Source organism: Phalacrocorax carbo, chromosome 1 (assembly GCF_963921805.1).
Source record: "Phalacrocorax carbo chromosome 1, bPhaCar2.1, whole genome shotgun sequence".
In the NCBI taxonomy this organism is placed as follows: domain Eukaryota; kingdom Metazoa; phylum Chordata; class Aves; order Suliformes; family Phalacrocoracidae; genus Phalacrocorax; species Phalacrocorax carbo.
Genome location: NC_087513.1, coordinates 2110301 through 2138007, shown reverse-complemented (window position 1 = coordinate 2138007; position 27707 = coordinate 2110301). Strand labels below are relative to the sequence as shown.

General features: G+C 53.1%; 2 protein-coding genes across 4 annotated transcripts; one reads left to right on the top strand and one right to left on the bottom strand.

The window, feature by feature from the left end:
• The first annotated feature begins 3053 nt into the window (after positions 1–3053).
• On the top strand, positions 3054–4050 carry LOC135311846 (calmodulin, striated muscle). The gene is made up of 2 exons (XM_064442056.1): positions 3054–3583; positions 3793–4050. Exon 1 carries the CDS (start codon positions 3099–3101, stop codon positions 3546–3548), a length of 450 nt encoding a protein of 149 aa, XP_064298126.1. The 5' UTR covers positions 3054–3098; the 3' UTR covers positions 3549–3583; positions 3793–4050.
• Positions 4051–11700: 7650 nt separating this feature from the next.
• On the bottom strand, positions 11701–27696 carry ASB13 (ankyrin repeat and SOCS box containing 13). 3 transcript variants are annotated; one of them, XR_010371367.1, is made up of 7 exons: positions 27577–27696; positions 23331–23518; positions 22411–22561; positions 20805–20939; positions 19283–19474; positions 16807–16986; positions 11701–15760 (listed from the first exon to the last, which is right to left on the bottom strand). XR_010371367.1 is itself a non-coding variant. In XM_064442041.1 (6 exons), the coding sequence occupies exons 1-6, from the start codon at positions 27617–27619 to the stop codon at positions 16859–16861; spliced, it is 837 nt and encodes a 278-aa protein (XP_064298111.1). In that variant the 5' UTR covers positions 27620–27696; the 3' UTR covers positions 11701–16858. The 3 variants fall into 3 exon arrangements, 1 of the variants encoding a protein (XP_064298111.1); XR_010371372.1 differs by having other exon boundaries at positions 11701–14650; XM_064442041.1 differs by having other exon boundaries at positions 11701–16986.
• Positions 27697–27707: the final 11 nt, after the last annotated feature.

Sequence of the window (27707 nt, the reverse complement as noted above, 5' to 3'; positions counted from 1 at the left end):
CCAAGCTCCCCCTGTCCCACGTACGGGGGGACCCCGGGACTCGGCGGGGTGAAAAACCCAGGGGCAGAGGGGGGACGTGGGCCAGCGCCGTGTCCCCAAACCCCGCTGAGCAACACGTCCCTCCTGGCCGGGGAAAGGGAAGATGTCCGCGCCCGGCGGACGCGTGGGCACCTCGACCCTGCAGTTCGCCCTCGCCTTTGGAAACCTCCGTTAAAACAATGCTTAAAATAAAACCCAAGCCACCAAATCCCAAATTTTACACCCAGCAGCTGCCGTCCGTCCCCTGGAGACCCCCGCAGCTGTTGCGGGCTCACGCCCAAGCTCAGCCTTTCCAAAAATCCCATTTTGCACGTTAAACCCTGATGCAATTTGTGCCGCGATTTGCGGAGGTTCCTCCCCATCCCCACGGATGCTCGTGGGACCAACCGGCCTCGGCGCGTCTGAGCTCACGCGGGGGCCCCGCGGAGGTTTCCCTGTCGGAGCAGTTTCCACCTCCAACTTTCTCTTTTTCCACAAATTCGTCAGCCTCCCCCACCCCCGCCGCCTCGTCTGCATCCCAGACGTCGCCGCACACATCTGCGCACATCTGTGCTTGCGTTCCGAGCCGCGCGGGCTCGGGATAATCCAGCTGGGTGCTTTTAACCATCTGGTCTGGTGGGTTATTTTTTTAGCCGTTACCTGGATCAGACCGCTCAAAGCCAGACACTGAGGTTGAGCAGGGCGATGCCGCCTGGAAAAAACGCCCTGTGAGGCTTCAATATTGGCCGATGCACCCTCCTTCGCCAAAGCATCGACCCCCCCCTCCGGCTCCGGTTGGAGACATCCCGGGAAAATCGGCTGCGTCCTCCTGCCTCCCACCGTGGTGGCTTCGCCGCCTTCCCGTCCTTCCCCACGGCCCGTAAGCAGGAATTGGCCATAAACGGTGGGGTTTTATGGGCCAGCAGGCAGTTTTATTAGGTTAATTATCCTGCCATGCTAACGAGGGGGCAGTTAAACACAGTCAAAATCAAGGGCTGGCTTGACCTTCTCCCAAAGATGGATGCAGACGTGGGAGGCCGTGGGTGCTGGTCACAGGGAGGTGATGGGAAGGTGAGGGGTGCTGGTGATGGGGAGGTGATGGGTGCTGGTGATGGGGAGGTGAGGGGTGCTGGTGATGGGGAGGTGATGAGGAAGCAAAACCCCCAGCAGCTTCCAGCTTCAGTCAGCACCAAGAGACACCCAGGACCCTTCGCCCTTCACCCAGGGTCCCCCCCACCCAGCCCACCCTGTTTTGGAACTCAAACAACTCCCCTTATAGCTTGAACAAACACCTTAATCCTCCCGGGCTTTGAAAACCCCCAGTTATCTGATGGCATTTGCTTCTCCCAGCTGGGTTCGAGCCAGCTCCCCCTCCTCTTGGCTCCGTGCTTGGCTGCCCGGGGCTTTTTCACTGCAATTTTGATTCGATCTTCTTAAATCTGGAGCAGAACAGCAAGCGTGGGCAATTAGACAGACAATTAGGGAGCAGCTTGTTACACAAGAGGAGGTGCCAGGACCTCCCCTCCCCGAAACGCGCTCGCGGGGCGAGTAGCCCCGTGCTTCTCGCCAGACAGGTTCCCGGCACTGCTCGGCCGATTCCTCCCCGCAACTGCAGCATTTAACGTGCCCGGAGTTTTTTTCCAGACGAGGTTTTCCTTGAGGCAGCGACCCCCTCCTACATTTGTCCCACCTGGAGACCCCATTTCCCATGTGTTCCTCAGCTGTCCCATGGGTCGGTTTCTGTTTTGTGGCCTTCGCTCCAACTCCTACAGCTCTGATTCCTCACTGGATTAAACTGGGGTAAACTGGTGCCATTTTCTTGTAGCCGAGAAAATCAAACTTTCTTCTCCTCTTGCTTGAAGAAGAAAAAAAATCATCTACTTGTGCCCAATCATCTGGTCCATTAGCTCCTTGGCCGGCTGGTGAAGGTCGCTTGGCTGTTACGGGCACGCATGGCTGGATGGACAGACGGATGGCTGGATAGATGGACAGTTGACTGGGTGGATGAGCAGATGAACGGATGGATGACAGTGTGGTTGGGTGTATGGCTGCACACATGACTGGATGGGTGGATGGTGGGATAGATGGATGATGATGTGGTTGGATGGATGGACGGACAGCTGGGTAGATGCATGGATGGGTGGATGGATGAACAGACAAATGGCTGGAGGGGTGGAATGCAGTGAGAATAGATGGCTGGGTGGATAGATGGATAGATGGACAGAGAAATAACCCGCCTTGTCTGCCATTTGGCTCTGAACCCTGCTGTACTCCCTGCTGTAAAAGATGAGTAAAACTGAAAGGAGGCCATTACAACATGGTTAACCCTTGCTCAGCCCCGGGGTTAACCCCTGACTAACCAGGGCACGGCTCATGACACTGCTTACCTGATGCACCACCACGTCACCTGCCCCGGAGCTTCTCAGGAAGCCCAGAAGAGGCATCACGGCTGATTCAGGTCTCCGTCAGCTCGGAGCACATCAGCTCCAGGCAGCCAGGCTCTGCCTGGACCTGCACAAGGAAACCCTCCCTCGGCAGGTTTGACACACTGCCAGCATCGCGGTGGTGGCCCTGGGCGTGGGGAGACTGGGTGGACCCCTCTCAACCCCCCCATGCATGGCTGGAGGCCTTTGCACAACTCTAAACCCTACTAAAATTGCCTTAAAATAGCTGCAAAACAGTGTGTCTCACGCCCCCCCTTCCGCCAGCGCCCTGCCTCTCCCAGAAACCACCACTTTGCTGCAAGCCACAGCGCAAATCCCTTAATTGGAGGGTTCGTTAGAAGCCAGTCCTGTGAAATGCCCCCGGTGGAGCAAGCGGGACGGCAGCCGGGGTGGCCCAAGGGGGCTGGTGGTCACCCTCCTTCCCCAGCACCCCAAAACTCCCCTGCCCTCTCCATTGAGGTCCAGCTAAACCGTTCCTGCTGACGCCATGGCTCAGCCTCTCCCACGTGCCCAAGCTCCTGCCTCCTCCTCCTCCTCATCCGGGGAGAGGCAGGTTGGAGGGAGGAGGCCCCATCCGCGCCTCCCCGCCGGCGCCGCAGCGTGCCGGGGCAGAGCCGCGTGCGAGCGGGGAGCACCATGGCTGAGCGGCTGTCGGAAGAGCAAATCGCTGAATTCAAGGAGGCTTTTTCCCTTTTTGACCGGGACGGAGACGGTTGCATCACCACGAAGGAGCTGGGCACCGTCATGCGCTCGTTGGGGCAAAACCCCACCGAAGCAGAGCTGCAGGACATGGTGGGGGAGGTGGATGCCGATGGCAGCGGCACCATTGACTTCCCTGAGTTCCTCTCACTGATGGCGAGGAAGATGAGGGACACGGACAGCGAGGAGGAGATCCGAGAGGCTTTCCGTGTCTTCGATAAGGACGGCAACGGCTACATCAGCGCGGCGGAGCTGCGGCACGTCATGACCAACCTGGGCGAGAAGCTGACGGACGAGGAGGTGGACGAGATGATCAAGGAGGCCGACTGCAACAATGACGGGCAGGTCAACTACGAGGAGTTCGTGAGGATGATGACGGAGAAGTGAGCCCCCTGCCACCCACCTCCAACCCCATCCCACAGGTAACTTGCTAGGAGGCGGCTTTGCACCCAACCCCACGTCCATGGAAAGCCCCAGACCAAGGGTTCCACCCCACCCATTGCAACGGCCACCCCAAATCTTGCATATCGCCCATCTTGACCACCACCTGTCCTGTAACTATTGCTGGCAGTTGGAAAAACTGATGTTCACAGTGCGCTTTTTTTTTAATATTTCCTTAATTTCTTTATAGGAAACAGAGATTGTGGTGGTCCCCCAGCCCCTCCATCCCCTACCGCCTTCTCTCTACCATCCTGGGCTGGAACATCCTCATTTATCCCAACAGGAGCATCACCAGCCAGCGTTTGCGTCAGATGCGGCCGTTCCACCTGGCAGGATGGGGCTCGGGGTGCAGATGAACACAGGGGGGGTCTCTCCCTACTGCCCGCCACGAGATGCACCCCTCGTGTCCGTAGAGGTGCCGATGGCCACGGTGCGTCCCCCGGCACCACATTGAGTCCAATAAAGGAAGGTCCCTCCGTGTCCTGGTGGCTGCCAGTGCTTCCTTCGGCTTCTCTTTGGTGTCCCAGCTGAAAAGGTCCCCCCAAATCACCAGCCAGGGTCAGGCCCTGCATCAGACCCATCCTCTTTCCACCCATCCTTTTTCCCTACAAACTGGAACGATGCCCCTCATGGCTGCTGGGCACCCTCCCGCTGCAGCCCCCTGGGTTGTGGCCATCCCCACCCCAAATCCCCATCACTTTTGGGGTCTGCTGTCCGCACTCCCAGGGTGTTGGGGGCCCTTTTCTTCCCCCCACAAGATAGGAGGAGAGCTGGCAGCTGGATTCAGCCCTAAGCACCATCCCAAAGATAAGCAGAGCAGGGTTCACCTTTCCAGGCCATAATCCACCCCGTCATGTTCCCTGTGACTCAGTTTCTCTACAAAGAAGGTGAAACCCAATTGCAGGAGCCCTCCTGCCCCGGGGTCAGAATTAATTATAATGGGTCTTACTAATGCTCAGGCACCAACGAGCGAACGGGGAGCCGGTGTGAGCGGGGTATAGCTGTTTCGCGGGGGACATCGTGGCTCCAGGGATGTTCAAGCTACCACAAGGACCTCGTGGGATCCCTGGGGCCGGGATCTTTGGCAATCCCCAGTTGTTTTCTAGATACTGGGAAACTGGGCAGGTGCCTGCACGCCGGCTGGTGGGGCTGAGCACGCCCACACTCGCTCCACCCCAGGCACGGCCCCCAGTCCAGCACCCAGCGCCTTCACCACGTGCTGCCCTCTTGCTCGTGCCCAACCTGCCTGCAGCTCTGCGGGGGACAAGAGCGGGGCAAAGCCTGGCAAAAAGAAGCCCCAAATCCATCAAAAATCAAGAGAAGCGAAGGGGTCACACCAGCCTATTGTACCCGAGGTGCTAAAATTAAACCTTCCCGAAAACATAATTATTTATTAATGCTGTGTTTCAGGGCAAAACCATACCCTGTATTTTTAGGCTTGACCTTTTCTCCTTCTCTTCTCGGCTTGTTTAATTACCGGAGTATTTTTTCATGCCACTTATACTGAGCTTTTACTTAACGATGGTCTTTAATGGGGGGCTGGACCCTGCCCAGAAACACCAGCCCCACAACCCCATCATCAGCGTCACCAGCCCAGAGAAGAAAGTTTATCTGTGCTTTTCCACCAGAGACATTTCCCCATTTGTCCCCCAGTTCGATGCTTGGGAGCGCAGCGGGGAGGTTTCCACTTGGGATGGACAGACAGACAGACGGGAGGGTCCTGCTTGCTTCAAGCTCTTCCAAGGGAGTGGGTTTTGCTTCCCAGCTCGCGCTTTCCAGGCCCAGACTGCCCCAGCGGAGGTGGAGGAGCTGGCGGGGTGTGCAGGATCCATCCCGGAGCTTGCGCACTGCCTCCCACCACGCAGGGCACGTCCATGACTCACAGGGCAGTTTGGATCAGGCATTGGTTAATAATTAAATTAATTGAGTGGGTGCAGGTGGTGCACTTCATGCCCCGGGAGGTGAAGGATAATGGGGGGGGGCGTAGGGAGCCATGGGAGGGATCGGCCATTTCCACCCCAAAACCCGGTCAGGATGGTCCCCTGCACCTGGGGATGGAGACTGCAGGATGGGACCTGGGGTAGGGGTCACCTGGGATGGGTCCTGGGGGATCATCTAGGCTAGGACCTGGGGGATCCCTTGGGATAAGACCTGAGGGATCAGCTAAGAGGGGACCTGAAGGACCGTCGCCTGGAATGTGACATGGGGGACCATCTAGGATGGGGCTTGGGGGATTATCTCAGATGAATCCTGGGAGATTGCTTGGAATAAAACCTGGGGGACCATCTAAGATGGGACCTGGGGGGGGTGGGTGTCACCCGGGATGGCACTCTGGGGATCACTTAGGGTGGGGCCTGGAAGATCCTCCAAGCAATGGGACCTGGGAGAGCCCTCAGGATGGGACCTGGGGGATCATCTAGGGTGGGATGTGGGACATCATCTAAGAATGGACCTGAGGGGGACCACATGGAGTGGCAGATGAGGGATCACTTAGAATGGGCCATGGGGGATCACCTGGAGTGGGACCTGGGGGTTCATCTAGGATAGGGCATTGGGATCACCTAGAATGGGACGCACAGGATCCTGTAGGATGGGGCGTGGGGGATCCCTTGGGATGGGACTTGGGCGGATCCCCTGGATCCAGACTGTAGCAGCTGATCCCATTTCCACCGCTGGCAAACAATCTTCCACCACCTTTCTCTATATTTTCCTCCAGCCTTTCCAACAAAAAAAAGCCACTGAAGCTCCAGTGCCACTCAAAAGAAGGGGCCCGACCATCACTCCCCTTTCTCTGCTCATGGTTCTGCTTCACTTGGACACAGATTTTCTCTAAAATTATACTTTTTAGGAGAAAAGCAGCTCATGAATCCCGAAGCATCACCCACCATGGGGGACCAGAGATACTTCTGCTCTAGTGCTGCTGAATCAGTCACAAATTCTCCCCATTCCCTTTTATTTTAGAGAAATGAGATATTTTAATAACATTTCAACAACTGGGCTTTAAAAATACATTAATTCAATGTTGGGGAAACAATACTGAGACAGCCCCCCCCAACAGGGACCGAGGAGCTTTTCTAAACCTTCCCACAGGATGTTGAAAAGAAGGGCAGGATTTTTTTCCCCTTTTTTCCCTATTTTTTCCCCCTCCAGCAGCCCGGGGGCCGCAGCACCCTGCCTCCTCCCCGACAATAACTCTGCTCTTAAGCAAACATGACGTATTGCTCGGGAAATGTCTCTGCCCGCAGGAAGAGGAGGCCCCTCGACACGCAGCTGCCATAAAAAAGTGGGGGAAAAAAGGATTTCTGAAGTGGGGTTGATCCGGGTTCATGGGGCAAGGGGTTAGGGATGCCACAGAGAGCTCGGCTGGGTTGCAGCAAGCCAGGTTCTGCACAGGGGGATAAATAACTAAACAAAACCCAGAAAAAAACCCTTTTGCAAATAGGTCTTTCCAATATTTAGTTTGGCGGGAAAGTGTTTCATTTCTCAGGGGTGTTTTATAACCTGTCTTAAAGTGCTTTTTTCTGGCTGATTTTCCATTTTCAGGTTATTTGTGAAAGGAGAAATTACTGTCCGTGGCAGAAATTAAGAAGTAAAACCAAAACAAAATGACAAATAAATTGCCCCGTGACCAGGCACAGGGCACAGGGCAGTGTGGGCAACGGTGCCTGGGGATGTTTGGTGCCAGATCCAGCGCTGAGTCCAAGGTTGCACCAGGCAGAGTATCGCTTTCGGGCAAAGTGCTTGATTTAGGGACCGCAGCGGTTGGTTTTAACCTCCCCTTTTTTTGGGGACCTTAGTCCCTCTGTCCTACATGGGACTCTGGGTACCACCACGATGCAGATACCCAGCAGCATCCAAGGCACCGAGCTGCTTTGCATGACACACGTTTCCTTGGACTCAGCTTACAGCTGGACCAAAATCACATTAACCCTCTTGGCTGTGCTTGCCAGGGCATCCAGTGATGGGGCTTGGGGTGGCTGAGCTGGGCTTTGCCCAGTGAGGAAAAGCTCCTGCCCCAAAAGTCTGCGCTAAATCCTGATGGGTCTGCACCAAAACTGCCTCTGCTGCCCCTGAGAGCAGGGCCAGGGGAGGGGATGAGTGGGATGGGGAGATGGGGATGAGTAGGAGAGGGGACAAATGGTACCAGGAGACCAACAGGCCCAGGAGAGAGAAACAAATGAGACCAGCATGGCCAAGAGAGGGGACCAGCGGGACCAGGTGTTGGGGACAAGAAGAACTAGGAGAGGGGAAAAGCACAACCAAAAGATGGAACAAATGGGACCAGAAGGTGGAGACAAGTTGGACCAGGAGAAGCAACCGGCGGGACCAGGGGACAAGGACAAGTCTTTGGGCTGGGGTTAAGCGGGAGCAGGAGACAAGTGGGACAAGAAGAGAGGACCAGAACAACCAGGAGATGAGGACAAGTGTGACCAGGAGAGGGGACCAGGACAGGGGGGTCCTTATGTTCTGATAATGCCAGGTAGTTTGTTGGGGCATGAGATGAGATGAGAGCGGCCCCAAGGCTGCTCTGATGCCCTGTGCCCCACTGCAAGGAGGGGGGACACCTTCCCAGCGCCCCCATCTCGCTTCCCTGGTGTTCCCAAGGCACAACATAAAGCCCCAAGGGTTTTTGCGAAGACACCTGGGGCTCCTCGCAGGGACGCCAGCAGCCCCCAGCTGCCACCATCTTTCACAAGGCTCCTCTCCCCACCTTCCACAGCCAAGGGGTTTCCCAAGTTCAAGTTACCAAAATAAGCCCCCGGTTGCAGCCTCAAGGGCTTTTGAGCATGAAATACAACCAGCCTCCAGCCACCCAGGGGCTCAGTGATGGCCGTGTTTCCAGCATCACGGTGCGGGCAGATGTGGCTCCAGCCTGGATGGCTGGCGGGGGATTAAATCGGACAAGGTCGTTGCAGGCGCCAGAAGGGCTTCCCGGATATCTTAAGGGACCCTGAGCCCCAGGAGCCAGGTGAGGGACCTGCAGCAGCCGTGGGGTGGCCAAAGTGGTGACCATCAACCTCCAAGGGATGTAGTCCATCGTTGGCACCGCGGGATTTGGCGCTCTCAACCCAAAAAGCCAGACATCCCCGCAGGGGTTAACTGCAGCGGCCGCAATCGGAGCTGCTTCATTTTCCATCCCTGCAGCGCAGGAGCCGTCGGGGCTTTTAACGGGAAATTAATAGCGCCATGACCTCAGCCGCCACGCACGCGGCCCCGCTCGCTGGCGTGCCGGCAGCCCCACGTAACCGCAGCCCCCCAGATCCCAGCCGGAGGAGATTTTTGGGGCCTTTTCCCTCTTTTCTCCCCTGGGATAGGCAGGAGGATGGTGCTGTAGCTCTATAAATCACCCCTGGAGATAAACAATTAAAAAACTCCATCCCCATCCCAACAGCTTTAAAGCCCAGCGCCGTCCTTCTTTATAGCTTAAACAAAACCCCCTTAATTTCCCACTTTGGGCTACACAAACCCCAAATCAGCCCTTGCAAGAAGAGATGGACAAAAAAAAGTGAGCCTAGGCAAAACCCAAATAAAGAAATAACTGCTTTGCAGTCCTTCCATCCCCATTTTTTGCCCTGTTTTCATCCCATCTAGGGAGGCACAACCTGCCCAGCACTCCCCGTCTCCCCCCAGCCAGGCTGGGTTTGCACAACTTTCCCTCAATTCCTATTTTTCTCCTTAAAAATACACATACACCCCCACCCCAAGCCGAGGTGAGCGGGAATTCTGTTACTGACAGAGCTGGGGAATGCGAGAAAGCTTTTTGCAAAGCAGAGAACTGAAGCCTGGAGGTAGGAATTGAATCGCCTGGAGGTGATTTGTGGTTGCTATTCATTTTTACCCAGGATAAGGGGGGGGAAAAACCCCCAAATACAGGTGAAATGGGGCTCATGTTTGCAGATTTAAGAGCTTTGCTGGAATAAAAGAGCGTCTTGGCTCGGGGGGACCCGCGATGCTTTTGCCGCCCGCCCATGAAAAGCTGCCTGGGCTTGTTTCGGGGAGCAGGTTTTCAAAGCTTTTCCAGGATTTGTCTTTCTCCCTTGAAAATGCGGCTGGTGCAGACCCAGCCGGTTAAATATTTCCCACTCCCCGGGAGGGGGGGGAGGTTTTGCTGCTCTCACTGGGGGGGGAGCAGCACCGCCAAGCGGCACCACGGCGGGAAGAGGCTCCCCACAACCTCAGCTGCAACAAAACTGGCAGGTTTTGAAGCTTTTCAAACTCCCACCACAAATTGGTGCCAATTCCCTAAAAAACACACCTCCCCCAAAACCCACAGGCACCATTTCCTCTCCCGACCAGCTCCTCCAGGCCACAAGAAGGTTGGCCAGAGCATCACTTAGGGAAGAGAGGGACGGTCCCTTTTTTCCTCAAACAGCATCACCTTCCAAGCATCCAATTTCTTTTGGATGTTTTTTCCAGCCTCCATTTTTTCCCAGAATTCAGGATTTCCCCCAACTCCTTTGCAAGCAGCCCAGGGGGAAGAGGCTTCCCCAGTCCCAGCCCTTCTCCCCAGGTTTCAGTGAGACGTGGGAATCAAGGACTAAAGCTTTTGGGGGGTGTGGTGGGGATTGGTTTTTTCATCATTTCAATGTCCTTTCAGAAATCTCAGCCAGCGTGCCCCTGAAAGCCTGTGACTGCTATAAAAACAAGCCTATTTTTATAGATTCATAGAGTAATGGAATGGTTTGAGTTGGAAGGGACATTTAAAGGTCATCTAGTCCAACCCTCCCCGCCCCGCAGTGAGCAGGGACATCTTCAACTAGATCAGGTTGCTCAGAGCCCCTGACCTTGAACACTTGAGGGATGGGGCACCCACAACTCCTCTGGGCAACCTGGGCCAGGGCCTCATCACCCTCTTTGTAAAAAATGTCTTCCTTATGTCCAGGCCAAACCTTCCCTCTCACAGAATCATAGAATCACAGAATGGTTTGGGTGGGAAGGGACCTTCAGAGGCCATCTAGTCCAACCCCCTGCCGTGAGCAGGGACATCTTCAACCAGATCAGGTCACTCAGAGCCCCGTCCTGCCTGGCCTGGGATGTTTCCAGGGATGGGGCATCGACCACCTCTCTGGGCAACCTGGGCCAGTGCCTCACCACCCTCACAGTAGAAGTTTTTTCCTTATATCCAGTCTAACTCTCCCCTCCTGTAGTTTAAAACCTCACCCCTTGTCCTGTCACAACAGGCCTTGCTAAAGAGGTCGCCCCCACCCTTCCCACAGCCCCCCTTTAAGCACCGAAAGGCCGCAATAAGGTCTCCCCGCAGCCTCCCCTTCCCCGGCTGCACAACCCCAGCTCTCCCAGCCCGGCCTCGCAGCAGAGGGGCTCCAGCCCCCGGAGCATTTCTGTGCCCCCTCTGGCCCCGCTCCAACAGCCCCGTGTCTGTCCCGTGCTGAGGAGCCCCGAGCTGGAGGCGGCGCTGCAGGGGGGTCTCACAGAGCGGGGCAGGGGGGCAGGACCCCCTCCCTCGACCTGCTGCCCGCCCTGCTGGGGATGCAGCCCAGGGCACGGGTGGCTTTCTGGGCTGTGAGCACACGTTGCTGGCTCATGTCCAATTTGCACCAGTGCCCCGAAGTCCTTCTCCACAGGGCCCCTCTCAATAACCTCTGTGGATGCCGGGGATTGGCCCAGGTGCAAGACCTTGCACTTGCCCATGTTGAACTTCATGAGGTTTGCACGGGCTCACTCCTTCAGCCCGTCAAGGTCCCTCTGGATGGCACCTCCTCCCTCTAGCAAGTCAGCTGCACCGCTCAGCCTCGTGTCATCTGCAGAGTCAATCCCACTATGCCATTGATCAAGATATTAAAGAGTATTGGTCCCAGTCCTGACCCCTGAGGGACACAACTTGGTACTAATTTCCACTTGGACGTTGAGCCATTGCCTGTAACTCTTTGGACGTGGCCATCCAGCCAGCGCAGACCTGGGCTGGTTCATCCTCCAGAGGGTAATTTCAGCTGGTTGCACAGGTCTGTAAAGCCACGGGCTGACGTGCTGCCGGCCCGCAGCCTCGTTGCAATTAGGGATGAGGCTGACAAAGCTGGCGGGGCTCCCGTGCCGACCCCACACCCCAACCGTCTATGGAAGAAGCACAGTCGGACACAAATGAAACCTTTCAGAGAGAGTTTTAATCACAAATAACACTCCAGCACATTTTTACCTGCCCAAATCTTACCGCCACGGTGTGCTAGGAGCCATTAAAACTCAGACAATCAAGTATAAATACAAATAGCATCTTTGCAGTGTGCTGTACTCTTTCCAAACAGAGGTCAACGCTTTCTGAGCCCGGTGTCTCAGTGCCTAAACCCAGAGAAGCATCAGGGTATCACAGTTATAGGGCAGTTACCAAAGCACAAGCTGTATCTACGCTGTTGGGTAAAAAAGTGAGTTGGTTGGGGTTTTTTTTTTTTTGCAGGACAGAGGAGGTTTTTGTCCCCAGCGGCATGCAGCAAAGAGAGCCTGGGGTTGACTAACAGCACAGGCAAACCTAAAGGTGCCACCTAGAAGTAGTCGTGGTTTACAGAGACTCTAAGATATCAGTAGGGTTTTCTCCTCCCTCGTGCTTCACTACCTTGCTATGGATTTAGGTGCTGGCTTTCAGTTTGAAAATAACAACCTTGGCCTTAAAAACCCTGATTTCAAAACAACCGGTGCTCCGGCCGCAGCCGGGCCAGGAAGCAGGATGTTCACCAGCCTCCGAGCTGCCCAAGGCTGGAGCTCAAGCAAGTGCGAGTCAGCAGAGACGCCCCCAACTCGGTTTATACCGGCTCCCGCTCAAGCGTGCGGGACAGGCGCCATCTTCTTGCAAGCGTCCGCAAGATCGCTCGTTCCCCTGAAGAGAGAAGGGAAGCGATGAACAGGGTGTGCAAAAGCTCAGGTAAATACTCAACATCTTCAGCGTTTGGAGGTTTGTTGTTTTTTTTTTTAAATCAAGAGGTAGAACAGACACTTCATGCTCATGCTTGCCCTAAACGTGATGCAACTACTGCATTACTCATCTTCAGGTGCCACTTTCCAGAGGACACCAAGGTCTTTGTTTGCTGATGCAAAGCTTAGGGCAGCTCTTGGGCTTTGCTGTCTTGTATGAAGTCCCCTGAAGATATTAAAAAATTAAAACACCAACCCTGTTGGTGTTTGATGTCCTCCCTTTGCCACTGTTTTTTCACGCTGAGACCTGGGGAGCTGCAACCAACGGCATAAATCGTTCCCTCATGCACGGAGGGGAAGGGTGGCTCCTCTCCGCCTCGTCCGGGGAAAGCAACATTTGCTGGCGTTACAAGGAGTTAATTCTTCAGCACCTCGAGGCCTTCTTCCAAGGCATTGGCTTCAGTCACACCTTGTTTTTTCTGGACAAACTTCACATAGTCGGAGAAAAGCTGCTACAATCAAGCTCCCCGCTTGTGAGCTGACCTTAAGAAGCCCGGCCAGCAGCAACTGGCAGCACCCAGGAGCAAGGCTGACTGTCCAAAAGATGATTTTCACGGATGAAAGCAAAGCCCTGTTCTCACCTGGGCTTCCCTGAAGCAGCAGGGTTATTTCAGACCGCTCCCCGTGCTGCTGTAGCAAAGCTGGTGGAGAAACCCACAGGAGAGGGGAGGTGGCCCAAAATGCTCAGCTGGGTTTGCAGTTTGGGGAGCCCGGGAAGGGGACGGATGAAAGCAGGACCGGCCTGGTGCGTTTGGGTTTGTTTGCACTGGATTCATGCCCTCATTTGACATTTGGATTAAAGGGTGAAAGGAGTGAAATAATAGCCAGAACCTGACATATGAATAAAGCAAAGGGTGTAACCCCAGCAGAGTCAACTGAGGAGTTTCACTTAATACCTGGGATTTAGAGACTCTCCTTCATACCCAACAATCCCCAAACTCTGCAAACCCACGGGTCTTTCAGCTGCCACTGAAACAAAGGCACCCAGTCCCTATAAACTAAGCGTAAATTGGGTGATAAAACTTCCAGAAGATAAGGTCCTCTTGAGACCTTCTTTCTTATACCCATAAGAAACAAAACACAACCAGTGCAAAAATAACTGGAAGAGGAATCTCTTGGGAGCAGCCACAACCGCCTGTCCCAACCCGTACCTGTGATGCAATGGTGCAACGAGAGACGGGTACGGCTTAAAGGGCTACAGAACAGCGCGTCCACGGCCTCTGGGATGTCTTGTGGGGAATCATGAGCTGACCATTTCTGTGGCTCATGTCAAGCAGGGCGACAGAGTACGATGGTTTGCAGAAGCAGAGTGCTGGGGATGGCTCCCCAGTGACCCACTGTGGCCTCTTGTATTACTAACTGGAGGTACCCTCAGCAATTCACTAAGAGAGGAAACTGAAATCCAAAATTGACCCCCAGCATAGCCCCCAACCCCTGTCAGGGCAACATTATCTCCACAGCTGCTCATTTTCCTCTTAGTTTGGGCGGCTACAGTGATTCTCAGCTATCCAGACTATACCTGCGGCAAGGATGATGCCGCTACTCCTGCAGTAACTGCTAACTGCCACAAAAATTGCAGTCTGAGATATCAAGGGAAGCCAAAAGATCGCATTGGTTTAATCCGGCACTTACTTTGCCTTTACTCTGAGCTGTAAAACGCAATAGCTCAGAAGATGCTTCACAACCAGCTGAAAAATCCCTGCAGAATTAAAAGAACTGAGGACTAGACAAGCTGTTGATAGAACCATAGAATCGTTGAGGTCAGAAAAGACCTTTAAGATCATCAAGTCCAAGTTGGATAAAAGATTAAAAAGAATCTCAGTTTTCACTTGCAGTTTAGAAACCCAGAAACGCACAAGTAAACCCCCATCGGGGCATAAACCGCCATGGCATGACCCAGCCGCCTGCCTCAGCACCACGGCACACCGGGGAACGACTCGGGTGATGTTTTCTAGCTCGCTGGCTCTCAGAGGACCTTCTGGGAACATCTCTTCCTCCAGACGTGGCCATAAGAAGCAGATGTCTTAAGAAAACTGCTACTGAATGAGTCTGGCTAGCGCCACCAAATAAGAGGGGCTCAGCTCTCTCGGTAAGTCCTTTCTGGATGCGTCCATGGATCAGGAGGACCTCTTAAAAGAGATATTAAAAAAAAAAAAGCTAATTTAAGAACCTTCCAGAGAGATGACTTAAAAGAGAGGAAAAAAAAAAAAAAAAGATTACATAAATAGGAACTTGTAAGTTTATTCTCAGTTGTTGGAGGAGTCTTTTGTTTTTACATTGCTTAGGCAATGCTAAAAAAACAACCTAACAAGGGATTTGAATTTGAACCAAGGGGGAAGGTTTTCACCCCAGAACCAAGAGGTGCAACTTTCCTAACACGTATTTATCTGCAAGGACATGCATGTTGGGCAGAGGAAGCTTTTCTTGAAAGATACAATACAAAAACTTTATTCTATCGATCACAGGGATGAATCCCACAAAACAACATCTCTAGGGCTTCCCTGAGCTTCTTGGCAGTTTCACATTTCTCAGACTTCAAACAGAAAAATCACAATTATAAACAGACAATCCCCAAAGAGCAGGATCTCAAATGTTTTTCTGTCCTGCTCTATATGATACCACACGGAAGGAAAAAACAAACCCAAAACAACAAAGGGGTGCGGGGGGAATGAACCTAAGCAAAAATTCAAAACCAAAGCGATTTGCTGGTCACCATCAAAGTGTGTTCAGTTCCACCTCAGCTCTTTAAGCCTGCGCTTATGCTGTTTTCCCCCTCCCTGCCGAGGCTGAGCTCCATCGTGCTGGCTGGGAGAGCACGAGATCTTGCAGGCAAGCAACCATTTGCTCTCAAGTGCTAGTTCACGGCACGAAGGACATTGAGAGCCCTGACTTAGCTTGATGCCACGTTAGACAGTGCACGTTTGCTGCCGTTCAGAGGAATTTGCTCTCATCACAGTGCTAAGACTTGCCATGAGGGCATGAGGGAGTTCCATTCCCTTAGTACCACATATCCTGTAGGTTACTGCCTTCAGACAACGCGTAACGTCTCATCTGGAAGGTAGATGACAATTTTGGCTCTGCTCATACAAATGGCACCCTGAAGGTTTAAATCACCGAAGGGCAAAGCTGCAGTCGCGCCTGCTGAAGCCAACGGATTCGAGCGCAACGCTCAGCAGCACAAGGCTCAGGGCTGGCTCCCGCTGCCAACCTCTGGAGAGGCTCCAGCACTGAGAGAGAAACTCAGAGAGGGAAAAACAAACATAAAAATCTCAAAATCCAAGGCAGAGCCCAGCCCTCCTATTGCCTTTCACATGTGGGTATACGCCCCGGGGATCTGCGGCACCCCTGCACGAGGGACGTGTCCTCGCCGCACTTCAGGCACCACCAGGCAGCAGCTCTGCCATTTATTGCATATAAAACCAACAGAGTGGCCGCGGTGGCTCAGAGCAAGCAGAGAAATATTCTTTGGGACCAGCCGTCTGGAGGAAAGCATCCTTGGACGTGCAGAGAGACCTGCTTCCTGCTTGGGCTTGAAAATTAGATGTGGTGATACCCTAGAGGAACTCTACAGTAAGAGCTGGCTCACCTTCAGCGAGGATGGGCAAAGTCAACCCTGATCTGGCAGCAGTTTGTCCTCACTGCTGGTGCTGAGCCAAAGCCCCCTGAAGCTCATGGCAAGTCAGTAACCGGTTGCAGTGCCTCTGATTAGTCCTGAGCTTGCTGGGGACTTATTTTGCCTCCAGCTAGAATGCCCAGGTCTCTTGAGCCTTGTCCCTTGGCATTAGGCAGTTGTCATTTGAGTTATTAACACAGAGGTGGGATCCAGTGCTCCCGCTGCAGAAACACAGATGTCTGTATCCGAGGGTATCTCCTCTAAATCCCTTTGCAGTCAGTGGGGGCAGGTGCTCCCGAGGCATACTGTTATCATCCCAGCACGGGTGTCTAAAACAGGACAGATGAATCATGCTCCAGAAGTATCTATTTCTATCCACTGACTGCAAAGGGAGCCTGGCTAGATCATATGGAGACGCCGTTAGGCTAGAGACAGGTAAAATTAGGCAAGATTAATCCCGCTCAAAGAGCGAGCGCTACAGCTTCAAACATAGCGACAGTCTAACCGATCCCCCCAGGAGAGGTTACAACTTTAAGCCAGTGCTACATGTTGCCTGAGCCTGCCTTTGCCCAGGGAGAAGAGGAAGTGCTGCCTCATAAATACTATTTACACCGGTTTGCTTAAATTAAAATTAGTCTTTTGTGGGGAGGTAGAAGAGAAAGAGACAGATACTTCATACTGCAGGAGCTAGAGATATCGTCCTTCCCGGCCACCTTCGCCCCTGTCAGTTGTAGGACAGGTACTGGATTAATCGCGGAGGAATATTTAGCTTGGCAATCTTCTCCAGCGCTCGCTGCCCGGCGGCTTTCCTCACCGTAACTCTGCAAAGCTGCGACAAACTCAGAGGCGTTTCTAAAACGAGAAAAGAGGATCCAAAATTAGGGCTGCAGCTCAGAGGGCGGCTGATCTTCCCGCAGAGCACAGGCCTCCCAGGAGGGTGACGCCTGGCATCGCCCCCACTGTGATTGCAAGCCTGGCTCTGCTGACAAGCGCTCGATCTCCCACGGCACCCAGGCCCAAGGAAGGCACTGCAGGGCCACGGACGTGCTCTCTCAAGGCTCATCCTCATGGAGTTAGAACTGTTGTGACTAAAACTTGTTGCTTTGGGGGAGTCAGAAAGGCTTCAAGACAAGAAGCGCCTAATCAAAAATATACGATGACGACATTTGACCTTGGAAAAGCAGATGTACAGAACCATAAAGATAAGGAACTGCAGAGCAAACACTACACCAGAACAGACGATCCCTCAAGGACAATATATACGTAATCTCAGAACTGAGTCTGCGCAAAAGCAAAAGCAAACTAGAGGACACGGTGAGGAAGAGTATATCCTTCATCCAGATACCCCTGACAACTACCTGGAGACACCAACAGGCATGTGCAAAGGACATTTGCATATGATAATGAGTTCTTGGGAAATAATAAATATGTATATCTTTTCCTGGAAAACTAATGAATATGTATGTAGAGCTTGTATAAATTATGCAACTAGCCCTGCGCGGGGAGTGATCCCCCGTGCGTCCAGCGCTGCAATAAAGAACACCTGCTTAATGGTCGTTCAGACTATCGAGTCCTGATTTCGACTTTTCACAGCCATGGCATCAATCCCGATGCAATTCCCACCAGAAACAGTAAGCATGGCTGCAGCACGCTTCTCCCAGCTCCCTTCCTCACCTGCATCCCCCAAAGGCCAATGGTGCCCACTGGATCACCTGCTCTGATCCACCGAGGCTACCCAAGACTTTCAGATTTCCCTCAGTGGCGCCATATTGAGCCTCAGAAACACTGTATATAGGAACAAAAGTGACTTCCAACACTTCTTTACCACTTCGTTTCTCCATCTAAGGATTGCATTAATGCTTTTTGTGCAGCACTCTGCTGAGAGCTCCAGTAAAATTCGCCAAGGCCCTTCCAGACAGCCCCCAGTCTGCAGCCCGCAGCCTCGACGCCAGGTGTCGGTGCTCGTGCACGGACGCAGGGGCACATTGCTCTGGAAGCAGCCAGTCCTAACAAGCTGCTATTTCTATCCCCACAGCCTCTGCAATCCCCAGCCTCCAAGATCTGCATCAGTCCTGGATCTAGTCCCAAATTTAATGATACAAATCAAAAGGAAAAAAAAAAATAGTATTAAAGCTGGCACAGTACTGTTACAACAGTCTGCGTTGAAAAGCAACTACATGTGACAGCTGGGTTGAGAGGGCAGTAAACTGGCAAGATATAAGGAATATTTATGGGCATGGAGGATTCAATCTCTTCAGCCAGCTCAGCTCCAGCCAGACCAGCACACTTCACTGCTCTGTAAGAAAAGATAGCGATGAATAACTTGGAGCAGAGACTGCTAAGGGGGAAGTCAGAGGGAGAAGGGGCTATAAGGTGCTCACCACACAAAGGATTGCAAAGCCAAAAAAACTTTGTTCTTCACAGGGAAGAATTTTTTCTTTCTATATGGAAGAATTATTTTTTTTTTTTTTGAGGGTGGTGAGACACTGGAGCAGGTTGCCCAGAGGACTACTGGATGCTCCATCACTGGAAGTGTTCAAGGCCTGGTTGGACAAAGCCCTGAGCAACCTGATCTAGTTGAAGATGTCCCTGCCCACGGCAGGAGGTTGGAACTAGATGGTCTTTAAAGGTCCCTTCCAACCTAAACTGTTCCATGATGTTTAGGATCATCTAGTGCAGCAGCAGTCTGCAAATGCTCGGGAAGGTCTGTGAATTACTCCTGTAAGGGTAACCAAGACAAAGATTGATTTAAAGCCATCCTGAAACCTCAGTCAAATGTCTCCTTCAAAATCAGACAGCCGGTGCCGCTAAAGTTTAACACGTTCCCTGCCCCAAACAAAATGAGTTTTTAGGTGGGCGATTTCCTCGACCTGACTTAATGCACCAAAGTATAAACACCGACGTTGACACGTGAGAAGGACCTGAATTCAGTGAGGGCACGATTTGAACCATCTTCCCACGCTCATTCAACCACAATTAAGCCGAGCTAGCCTATGGCCAGCTGGAGTACATCTGCCACCAAGAACTCTACACCCTCACAGGAAGATGATCAGGGCTCTACAAATCAAACTGGACTGAGAACCACGACGTGGTGCAACGGAGTTAGCAGTCGCTGAATTCCGGGGGCAGGGGATCGTATCTCACTTACTTTCATAGTACTCAAAGCACTTTGCCGTGGGACTGCTGCTCCAGGTGTAATCCGACGGCTTCTTTCCTCGGTTGTCCCTTGCGTAAACGTTTCCTCCGAATTCAATCAGCATCTCCACCAGATCCACGTTTTTCACTTTTGCTGCGTGGTGGAGGGCTGTCTCGTGAAGTTTAGCTGCGTTCACATTTGCCCCTGCGGCCAGAAAGGAAAACAAACCTGTTCGTGAAAGCCTCACTTGACCCAAACACAAGGAGTGGTTTGAGTGGAGAAACAAAATGCTGGTTAAAAACACACGAGCAGCTAGAACAGGATCCAAACAAAACAGCACAAACAGGAAACCAAACCGCTGAACGAGTTCTTGGTGCTGGCAACGCATGAGTTTTCTCCTCTGGCTTTATGTTTTCCTTGCAGAGAAAGGATTGTAGTCCATGTTACTGGGTAAATAAGCTGCTGAGTGCGAAGTTCAGAATTGCTTCCTGAATCTGTGCTGTCCAAAGCCAGCAAAGAGCCATTCCCAGTCATCTCAATGGACTGCTCCCACGCAAGGCAAACAGTGACATCTTTGCTGCCAGAAATACCCCAGACCCACGAGATGTGGCAGCTCACCGTCAGGATCAACTTTTAGTTACAGATATTTTTGTGAAGAAAGTTTGGCTTTTATCAGCTGACAGCAAAAGGTCCTTCCAATCCCCCCCCACAACTGCTTGCATTTTATCAACTGACCCGTTCAGCTGAGATGAACCTCACTAAATTCAAACAACTGAATTTTAGATGTGCGTAGCCACAACGAACTGCCCTTATAATTAACAGGGAGAAACAGGCATTTCTGGGGAATCAATTAATGGGTGCCCATAACAGGGAAGCAGAGCGGCTGGAAACAAACTAGCTTAGGTGTGTAATTTCTAGACAACTAATTTTCAGTGAAACAAATCCCTGGGACAAATCTGGTAAGCACAGGCAAAGGCAAGAAATCCAACCTCAAAGTCCCCCAAAGTCAGCAGCAAGAAAACTAGGATGTGAAAACTGGAGCACAAAACATGGACTTGAACATCTAGCAAACTCATCTGGGCATAACGCTAACCATATCTCCCTGAGACAAGAAGTGACTTCATCTCTGGCTTTCTCTACAACATCAAACCCTAACATCTCTCCCTAACGCCCATCCAAAACCATACGACTGTGCTACCAAAGCTGAACGCGTGCCCACCAGCTGATACCATTTTTGGGAAGAAGTTGTTGAAATTTTGCTCTAGGGGGCTGAAAAGTTCTGAATTTTATTAAAATAAGAGAATGGGAATCTCACTGGGAACATCCCGAACTGGACACTGACAGGCATACGCTGAAAAGATGCGTAAGCATTAACCTTTGCTCAGGTAAAGGCAAAACCTTTCATCTTTGCCATCTATATTATGCTGTGAATGATTAAGCTCTTCGACAAGAACGCTGCTGCAGAGCAAGGGAAACGCTGCGCAGACACCACCGTCTCCTGCCCACCCAGAAGCAAAGCCTGTGGCTGCCATACCTGCCTTGAGCAGCAACTTTGCACAGTCCAGATGCTCCCTGGCACAGGCCACATGTAGGGGCGTCCCGAAATGGCAGTCGTGAGCCTCCAAGTTTGCACCGACGTCAATGAGGAGTTGCACGCACTCTGAGCTACCTTTAGAAAGGAAAGATCCGAGACAAAGGAAAGAACCCAGCTCAAACGGGAGCATAGGGCGTGCTGAGATCAGCTTGACCCACAAACAGCCTGTTTAATATTTGGGGTGACGGCTGCAAAATAGGAATGCTTGTGAGCCAACACAATACACTGCAGGATCGAGGGCACAAGAAACAGAGTCACATCTGCACGGCACTGAGCTAAAGCTAACAGGTCTCGTAGGGAGGCAGGTCAAGGAAACCTGGATTCAAGGGTTCGTACGACATCGCCTGTCCATCGTGGAGCTGGTGGTATTGCTGATCCTGCCCTGGGTGGATTAGATCACCTTCAAGACCACTCCAGCTTTACTTTTCCCAATGCTAATAATACAACTTAACAGAAAGCAGGCGGTCATCATCAACAAGCCTTAGGAAAAAGGCTTAAAAAGGAAAAGCTAAGCAAGAGCTTACAACTACATATTTAAGTAACTACCTCTTTGTCAAAAATGCTGTCTCCCACAGCCTTCATAGCTGAAGGAAAACCCTGTCCAGGAGAGCATAAAAAAAAAAACAGTGAAGGGGAGGAGAGAGGAGGTATTACATCTTACAAAGAGGAAACCGAGGCACAAAACAATGAAGAGATCTGGTCACGGTCACCTAACGGCGACATTGCCGCTCTCACATCCTGGCTTTCCTGCTCTGCGTTCGTGTGCGTGTAAGTTCAGGGATGGAATTACACTCAAACCCCTTTCTGCTGCTCCCCCCGCCTCTGCTGCTGCCACAGCCACGCCTGATGCTTGCTCTTGCTCCGTAACCCAGATCCAAACATCCAGGAGAGGCTTGAGTAGAGGACGGGGGGAGCAGAGAGCGGCTGGCAGGTGCCAGCTGGAACATTATTTTGGCTCCTGCAGTTTTCTCTTACTCCCTGGACAGACCGTCCAGCTGGAAAAGGCTGAGGGAGGGACAAGGAGCAGTACAGGCAGCGATGCTGCCCAACAGTCCCTGGCACTTTCTTCCCACCTGACAGCTTCATCCATCAGCTCTGGACAACCAGGAGTGGTCTCGGGCAGGACCACCTGATTAAGATGGTCTTGTGTCTCAATGGAACAATTTATCCCATCTCAACTTGAATCAGAGGGAAAGGATGCGAACTCCCCTCTGCTCGCAAGAGCAAAGCTACTGGTTTGGCTCAAGGTTTTCTAATAGAGGATCAAGAAGTTGGTGCTTTGTCTGCCTAACAGCTTATCCCGTGTCTGTCATGTGGGATTAAAAGCACCCAACACAAGGGATGGCTTTATTCATCGGATACCGCAGTGCTTTGCTTTCCAAGGGAGCTGTGCTCACGTAAGGCTGAGATATTTACAAGCTGTAATGGTCTGATGAGCAACAACCGCTTATGGTCAATTTAAGATACTCAGCAGCTGCTTTTGTTGGTTTTTTTTTTTCCCCCGAACTGCAAATAGCCGTGCAAAGACAAGACCACGCGGGCTTACCATTCATGCAGGCTTCGTGGAGAGGAGACGCTGTGTAAAGGGGAGGGTTCACCTTGGCACCATGGGACAGCAGCAATTTCACACACTCTATGCTACCCGAGGCACAGGCGTCGCAGAGCGGGGTGCTGCCGTCGATATTCCTGGCATCCACCTTCAAGGTAGCAAAAAAAAAATCTAAGTACCCGCAGGCTGCTGTGTGGCAGTACCCTCTTGCCTATGTTTTCACTTCTTTTAACCCTAGAAATAGTCTGGGCTCAGGACAGAGTTGGTAGCTACAGCCAGCAACCTGGCTTGTGCTGTTCCCATCGCTCTCAAGGCACAGACGTACATTAATGTCACAAGTTTAGGCTGTTATTTCCATCATTATATTTTTCTACCGCTTTCCTGCTGAAGGTCACAAACATTGAGGCTGAGTAACACAACAATTCCTCACCTGCTTTAGCGCAAAGCCTGGCTTCACCAGCGGACTCAGCCTAGCTGGCTGACTTTGCGCTGAGAAGGACCCCGGACCATGCACGTGCTCCACTTCACCGGCTTTGCTCTGAGGACAGCTGTCTTCAGCGTGTGAGATATCACAAGCTTCCCCTCTGGAAGCCATATGCCCCCTGCTCCCCTTCTGGCCCCTTGACTCAACCCAGCTAGCTTTAGATACTTGAGTCATCTAAATTAGATTTCTAGCCACCCCGGGCTCAGTTGATAGTGAGGAGAGAGGGGGAGAGACAGAGAAATGCTCCAGGCAGTTTTTTAAGTCCTCACCAAGCTCAAACACCCTCTGAGGAGGCCTGTCATCCTCTGCTGACTGTCAAGAAAGCCCAGGGTGATGAAGAAGAGCCTAGAGCTACACGGGGAGAATCCAGATCCCAGAAATAACTGCAGACATCCAGATGATGTTCCCAGCTGGGTCAGTCTCAAATACGCACCTGGGCCCCTGCAGCCAGCAGGAGCTTGACACACTGCGTTTGTCCTCGCAGGCTCGCCTCGTGCAACGGGGTGATAGAGTCATAGGTGACGGCGTTGACGCAGGCGCCGCTCTCTATCAGCTGCTGCAGCTGCAGGATCTCTCCCTGCCTGGCTGCTTCATGAACTGGCGTTCGATCAGCCCAGAAGCCTGGAGAGGAAAGAATTGATAAATAAGTAAATAAAGAAAACCATATATGCAGAGCAAATGGGTCCCTGTGTTGGAGAAAAGCAGGCAGGGAACGTGGGCTGGCAGCTAGAAGAGAGAGCTGAGAATGAGGAGCTTATTCCGCACCATGCCCTCTCTCAGCACACGATTTTAAATCGGGTGCTTCATGTTTGTGGGTTCCCTGTTGACCGCTGCCCTCTCAGGGACTGTCTGTAATGCTGGGTTCCCTTACAATTTCTGAAACACTTTGCTATACGTGGAAACTTTATCCAAGTACAAACCCCAGCAGCATCCATTAGGTCTAAATTCATCCCAGTGAGCTCTTAATTATTTAGCATTAAGAGTGCTGTCACCCCCGGCTCCATCCAAAACCACTGCAAACGGCAGACCTCCAGAGAGCAACTCAGCCCACCCAAAAACTATCTTCTCACGAAGTCAACGGAGATTCAATATCCAAGTTTCTAGCTTCAACTCCTTTGCTGAGCATCTACATCTACACGGGGCAAGTCTGGGCTCCACTTGCCAGCACTGACTGACAATATCATCTCCTTTCAGTTGTGTTTTGCTTTCAAGGTAGCAACGAGTAACAAACAGCCCCGTGCATTTTCATGCAACCTTCAGCAAGATAAACGTGTCCTCTCTGTAAAAATAAGTGCCTTGGTACCCTGCAAAAGCAGGGCTTAGAGGAGCAGTATGGTGCTGTTCGCATAAAGGTCGACACTATAAACCACTGGCAAACCAGACCTTGTAGTTACAGCTCCTCCCCTTTGAATCTATCTCCATAAGACCCCCATTTCAAGGCAAGCACTGACAGAGCAGGAGAAAAAGGGTGATTTGCCTTGTTTTTAAAAAAATAACCACCTTGTCATGTAGTTCAGTTGGAGTGACCATCCCTCTCTCCATCCTCAAACACAGCAATTATTTACCAGCATAAAGCAGTAAATGTCAAGACAAGCCAGTGGTTATGAAAGATGGAGCAGACCCAAAGAATAACACAATGCTGAGGTGTACGGTGGGTTGAAATCACCCCTGAAAGGGAATCACCAGCATTTTCACAGCACACCGTATATTCAGGATTTTTTATTTGTTTGTTAGATCCTCATTCCCTTTGCCAATATCCCTGGGCAGAATGTTTTTCCTTTACTGGAGCTTCTCACAGCATAGGTCAGGAGAACCAAGAAGTCCAAATGAGGACAGAATCACAGAAGCATTACAATTGGAAAGACCTCTAGGATCATCAAGTCCAACCAGCAACCCAACACCCCCAGGCCTCCTAAACCATGTCCCCAAGTGCCACGTCTGCACGGTGTTTGAACCCCCCCAGGGACGGTGACTCCCCCACCTCTCTGGGCAGCCTGTGCCAGGGCCTGACCCCTCTGGCAGGGAAGACATTTTCCCTCATCTCCAACCTAAACCTCCCCTGACGCAGCTTGAGGCCGTTCCCTCTCGTCCCATCACTGGTGACTTGGGAGCAGAGACCAACCCCCCCCCTCACTCCAGCCCCTCTCAGGCAGCTGCAGAGAGCGAGAAGGGCTCCCCTCAGCCCCCCCTTCTCCAGGCTAAACCCCCCCAGCCCCCTCAGCCGCCCCCCAGCACACTTGTGCTCCAGACCCTGCCCCAGCCCCGCTGCCCTTCTCTGGACACGCTCCAGCCCCTCAAGGCCCTTCTTGTCCCGAGGGGCCCAAACCTGAGCCCAGCATTCGAGGTGGGGCCTCCCCAGGGCCCAGCACAGGGGCCCCATCCCTGCCCGGCTCCTGCTGGCCACACCAGGGCTGACACAAGCCCGGGGGCTGGTGGCCTCCTTGGCCACCCGGGCACTGCTGGCTCATGCCCAGCCGGCTGTCAGCCAGCCCCCCCAGGGCCTTCTCCGCCGGGCACTTCCCAGCCCCTCTGCCCCAGGCCTGGGGCGCTGCCTGGGGTTGGTGTGACCCAAGGGCAGGACCCGGCACTGGGCCTTGTTAAACCTCACACAACTGGCCTCGGCCCATGGATCCAGCCTGCCCAGGTCCCTCTGCAGAGCCTTCCTGCCCTCCAGCAGATCGACACTCCCGCCCAGCTTGGTGTCACCTGCAAACTCACCGAGGGCGCACTCGATCCCCTCACCCAGATCATGGATAAAGACATTAAACAAGGCTGGCCCCAACACTGAGCCCTGGGGAGCCCCGCTCGTGCCCGGCCGCCAACTGGATTTAGCTCCGATCACCCCAACTCTCTGGGCTTGGCCACCAGCCGGGTTTTAGCCCAGCAAAGACTATGCCTGTCTAAGGATGGAGCCCTCAAATTGCCAGACAACTGAAGAGCATCACTTTGTCACCAACAGGACTGGGAAGAAGAACAAAGCCCAGCAGTACTTCATTAAAGGAGTGTCGTGGTTCAGCCTCAGTCAGCAACTAAACACCACGCAGCCACTCGCTCACTCCCCCGACCCCTGTGGGATGGGGCAGAGAATTGGAAGAACAAAAGCAGAAAAAAAAACTTGTGGGTTGAGATAAGAACAGTTTAATAATTAAAATAATAATTATGATAATGATAATATAATGAAAAGGAAAAGGAAAAAAAGGAAAAAAAACCAAAACCACAAACAATACAACTGCTCACTACCTGCCGACCGATGCTCCCTGCCTCCCCCAGCCAGCTCCCCCCCAGTTAACATACTGGGCATGACGTTACATTATATGGAATATCCCTTTGGCCAGTTTGAATCAGCTCTCTTGGCTGTGCCCCCTCCCCTCCCGGCTCCTTGTGCCCCCAGCAGAGCATGGGAAGCTGGGAAAGCCCTTGACTCGTACAAGCACTGCCCAGCAACAACCAGAACATCGGTGTGTTATCAACATTGTTTTCATACTGAGCCCAAGGCACAGCACTGGGGCAGCTGCAGGGAAGAAAATTAACTCTATCCCAGCTAAAACCATGACTAGGCCTATCATATATTCCAAAAAAACCCCAAACTTCAAACTGCAGGCTCCTCAAATTTCTTCTCCCCTGCTGCACAGTTCCTTACGGGGCAGGCTCACGCGAGAGAGAACATCATCAGCCCCCACGGATGCGGCTCCATCCACATCCAGCCGGCCGCACCCGGGGTTATGGATCAGGAGGGAGACCACAGCCGTGCCCAGACCTCCTAAATCTGCCCATTCAAGACCCAGCCTCTGCCTTGCCAACGGAAGCGCAGCGCAGGGGAGCACGGCCAGTTCGTGACGCACCTAGAGAGCATCCCTACCAGGGGAACCAGCCAGGCAGCGCAGCCTTGCGCCCGCTGCGGTCTTCGCTCCAGTGCATTCGCAAGGCAGGTTGCTGGGCTTGGCCTGACATTCCATCCCAGGGACACGATTTCTCGGTAGCTATGCAAGCAGCTTTCCCACCTCCAGCCCCGAGGAGGTAACCCAGCGGGCAGCAGCTGGCGGGAGGCAGGGTTTGGGCCCTGCGGGGTGTTGCGTGGCTCCCACCCACATCCATCTCCTTCCAAGGCGGGGGCCATCCCCTCTCCCCCAGCGCCCCAACACTGGCTCTTCAGATCGCACATGCACATTAGTTCATGGGGAAAAAATGATAATTCCCCTTGCCCAGAAGCATGGGGTCTCCCGGGAGCATCCAGACCTTCCTTTTATCCCTTTCCTTTGGAGAGGCCACTCGGCCACCAAAAACACCCTGCCCACCCCCCAAACCACCCTGCCCACCCGCCCAAACCATCACCCCACCCCGAAACCACCCTGCCCACCCCCCAAACCATCCATCCCACCCCAAACCATCCATCCCACCCCCCAAACCACCCTGCCCACCCACCCAAACCTTCCTGCCCATCCCCCAAACCTTCCTGCCCACCCCCAAACCATCACCCCACCCCGAAACCACCCTGCCCACCCCCCAAACCATCCATCCCGCCCCCCAAACCACCCTGCCCACCCCCCAAACCACCCTGCCCACCCCCCAAACCACCCTGCCCACCCCCCAAAACCCAACGCTACCACCGGCCCTCTCCTCCCGGAGCAGACAGACCCTTCCCCTCCCTGCACCCCACGGCCGCGCCGCCCCCCACGCACTGATCTCGTCCAGCAGGGAGCTGCCCCTTGCGCGGTACTCCATGGCCCGGGCCCACCGGCTCCGGCAGCCTCGCGGCGGCCACGGGCTCCGGGCTCCGGCCTCCTCCGCCCCGCCCCGCCCCGCCCCCGCG

Coding starts and splice junctions, on each gene's coding strand:
- LOC135311846 (XM_064442056.1), top strand. CDS start 3,099: ATGGCTGAGCGGCTGTCGGAAGAGCAAATCGCTGAATTCAAGGAGGCT.
- ASB13 (XM_064442041.1), bottom strand. CDS start 27,619: ATGGAGTACCGCGCAAGGGGCAGCTCCCTGCTGGACGAGATCA. Junction 23,519..27,576: donor CTCCCTGCTGGACGAGATCA/GTGCGTGGGGGG, acceptor TTTCCTCTCCAG/GCTTCTGGGCTGATCGAACG. Junction 20,940..22,410: donor CCACGAAGCCTGCATGAATG/GTAAGCCCGCGT, acceptor TCCTTTCTAAAG/GTAGCTCAGAGTGCGTGCAA.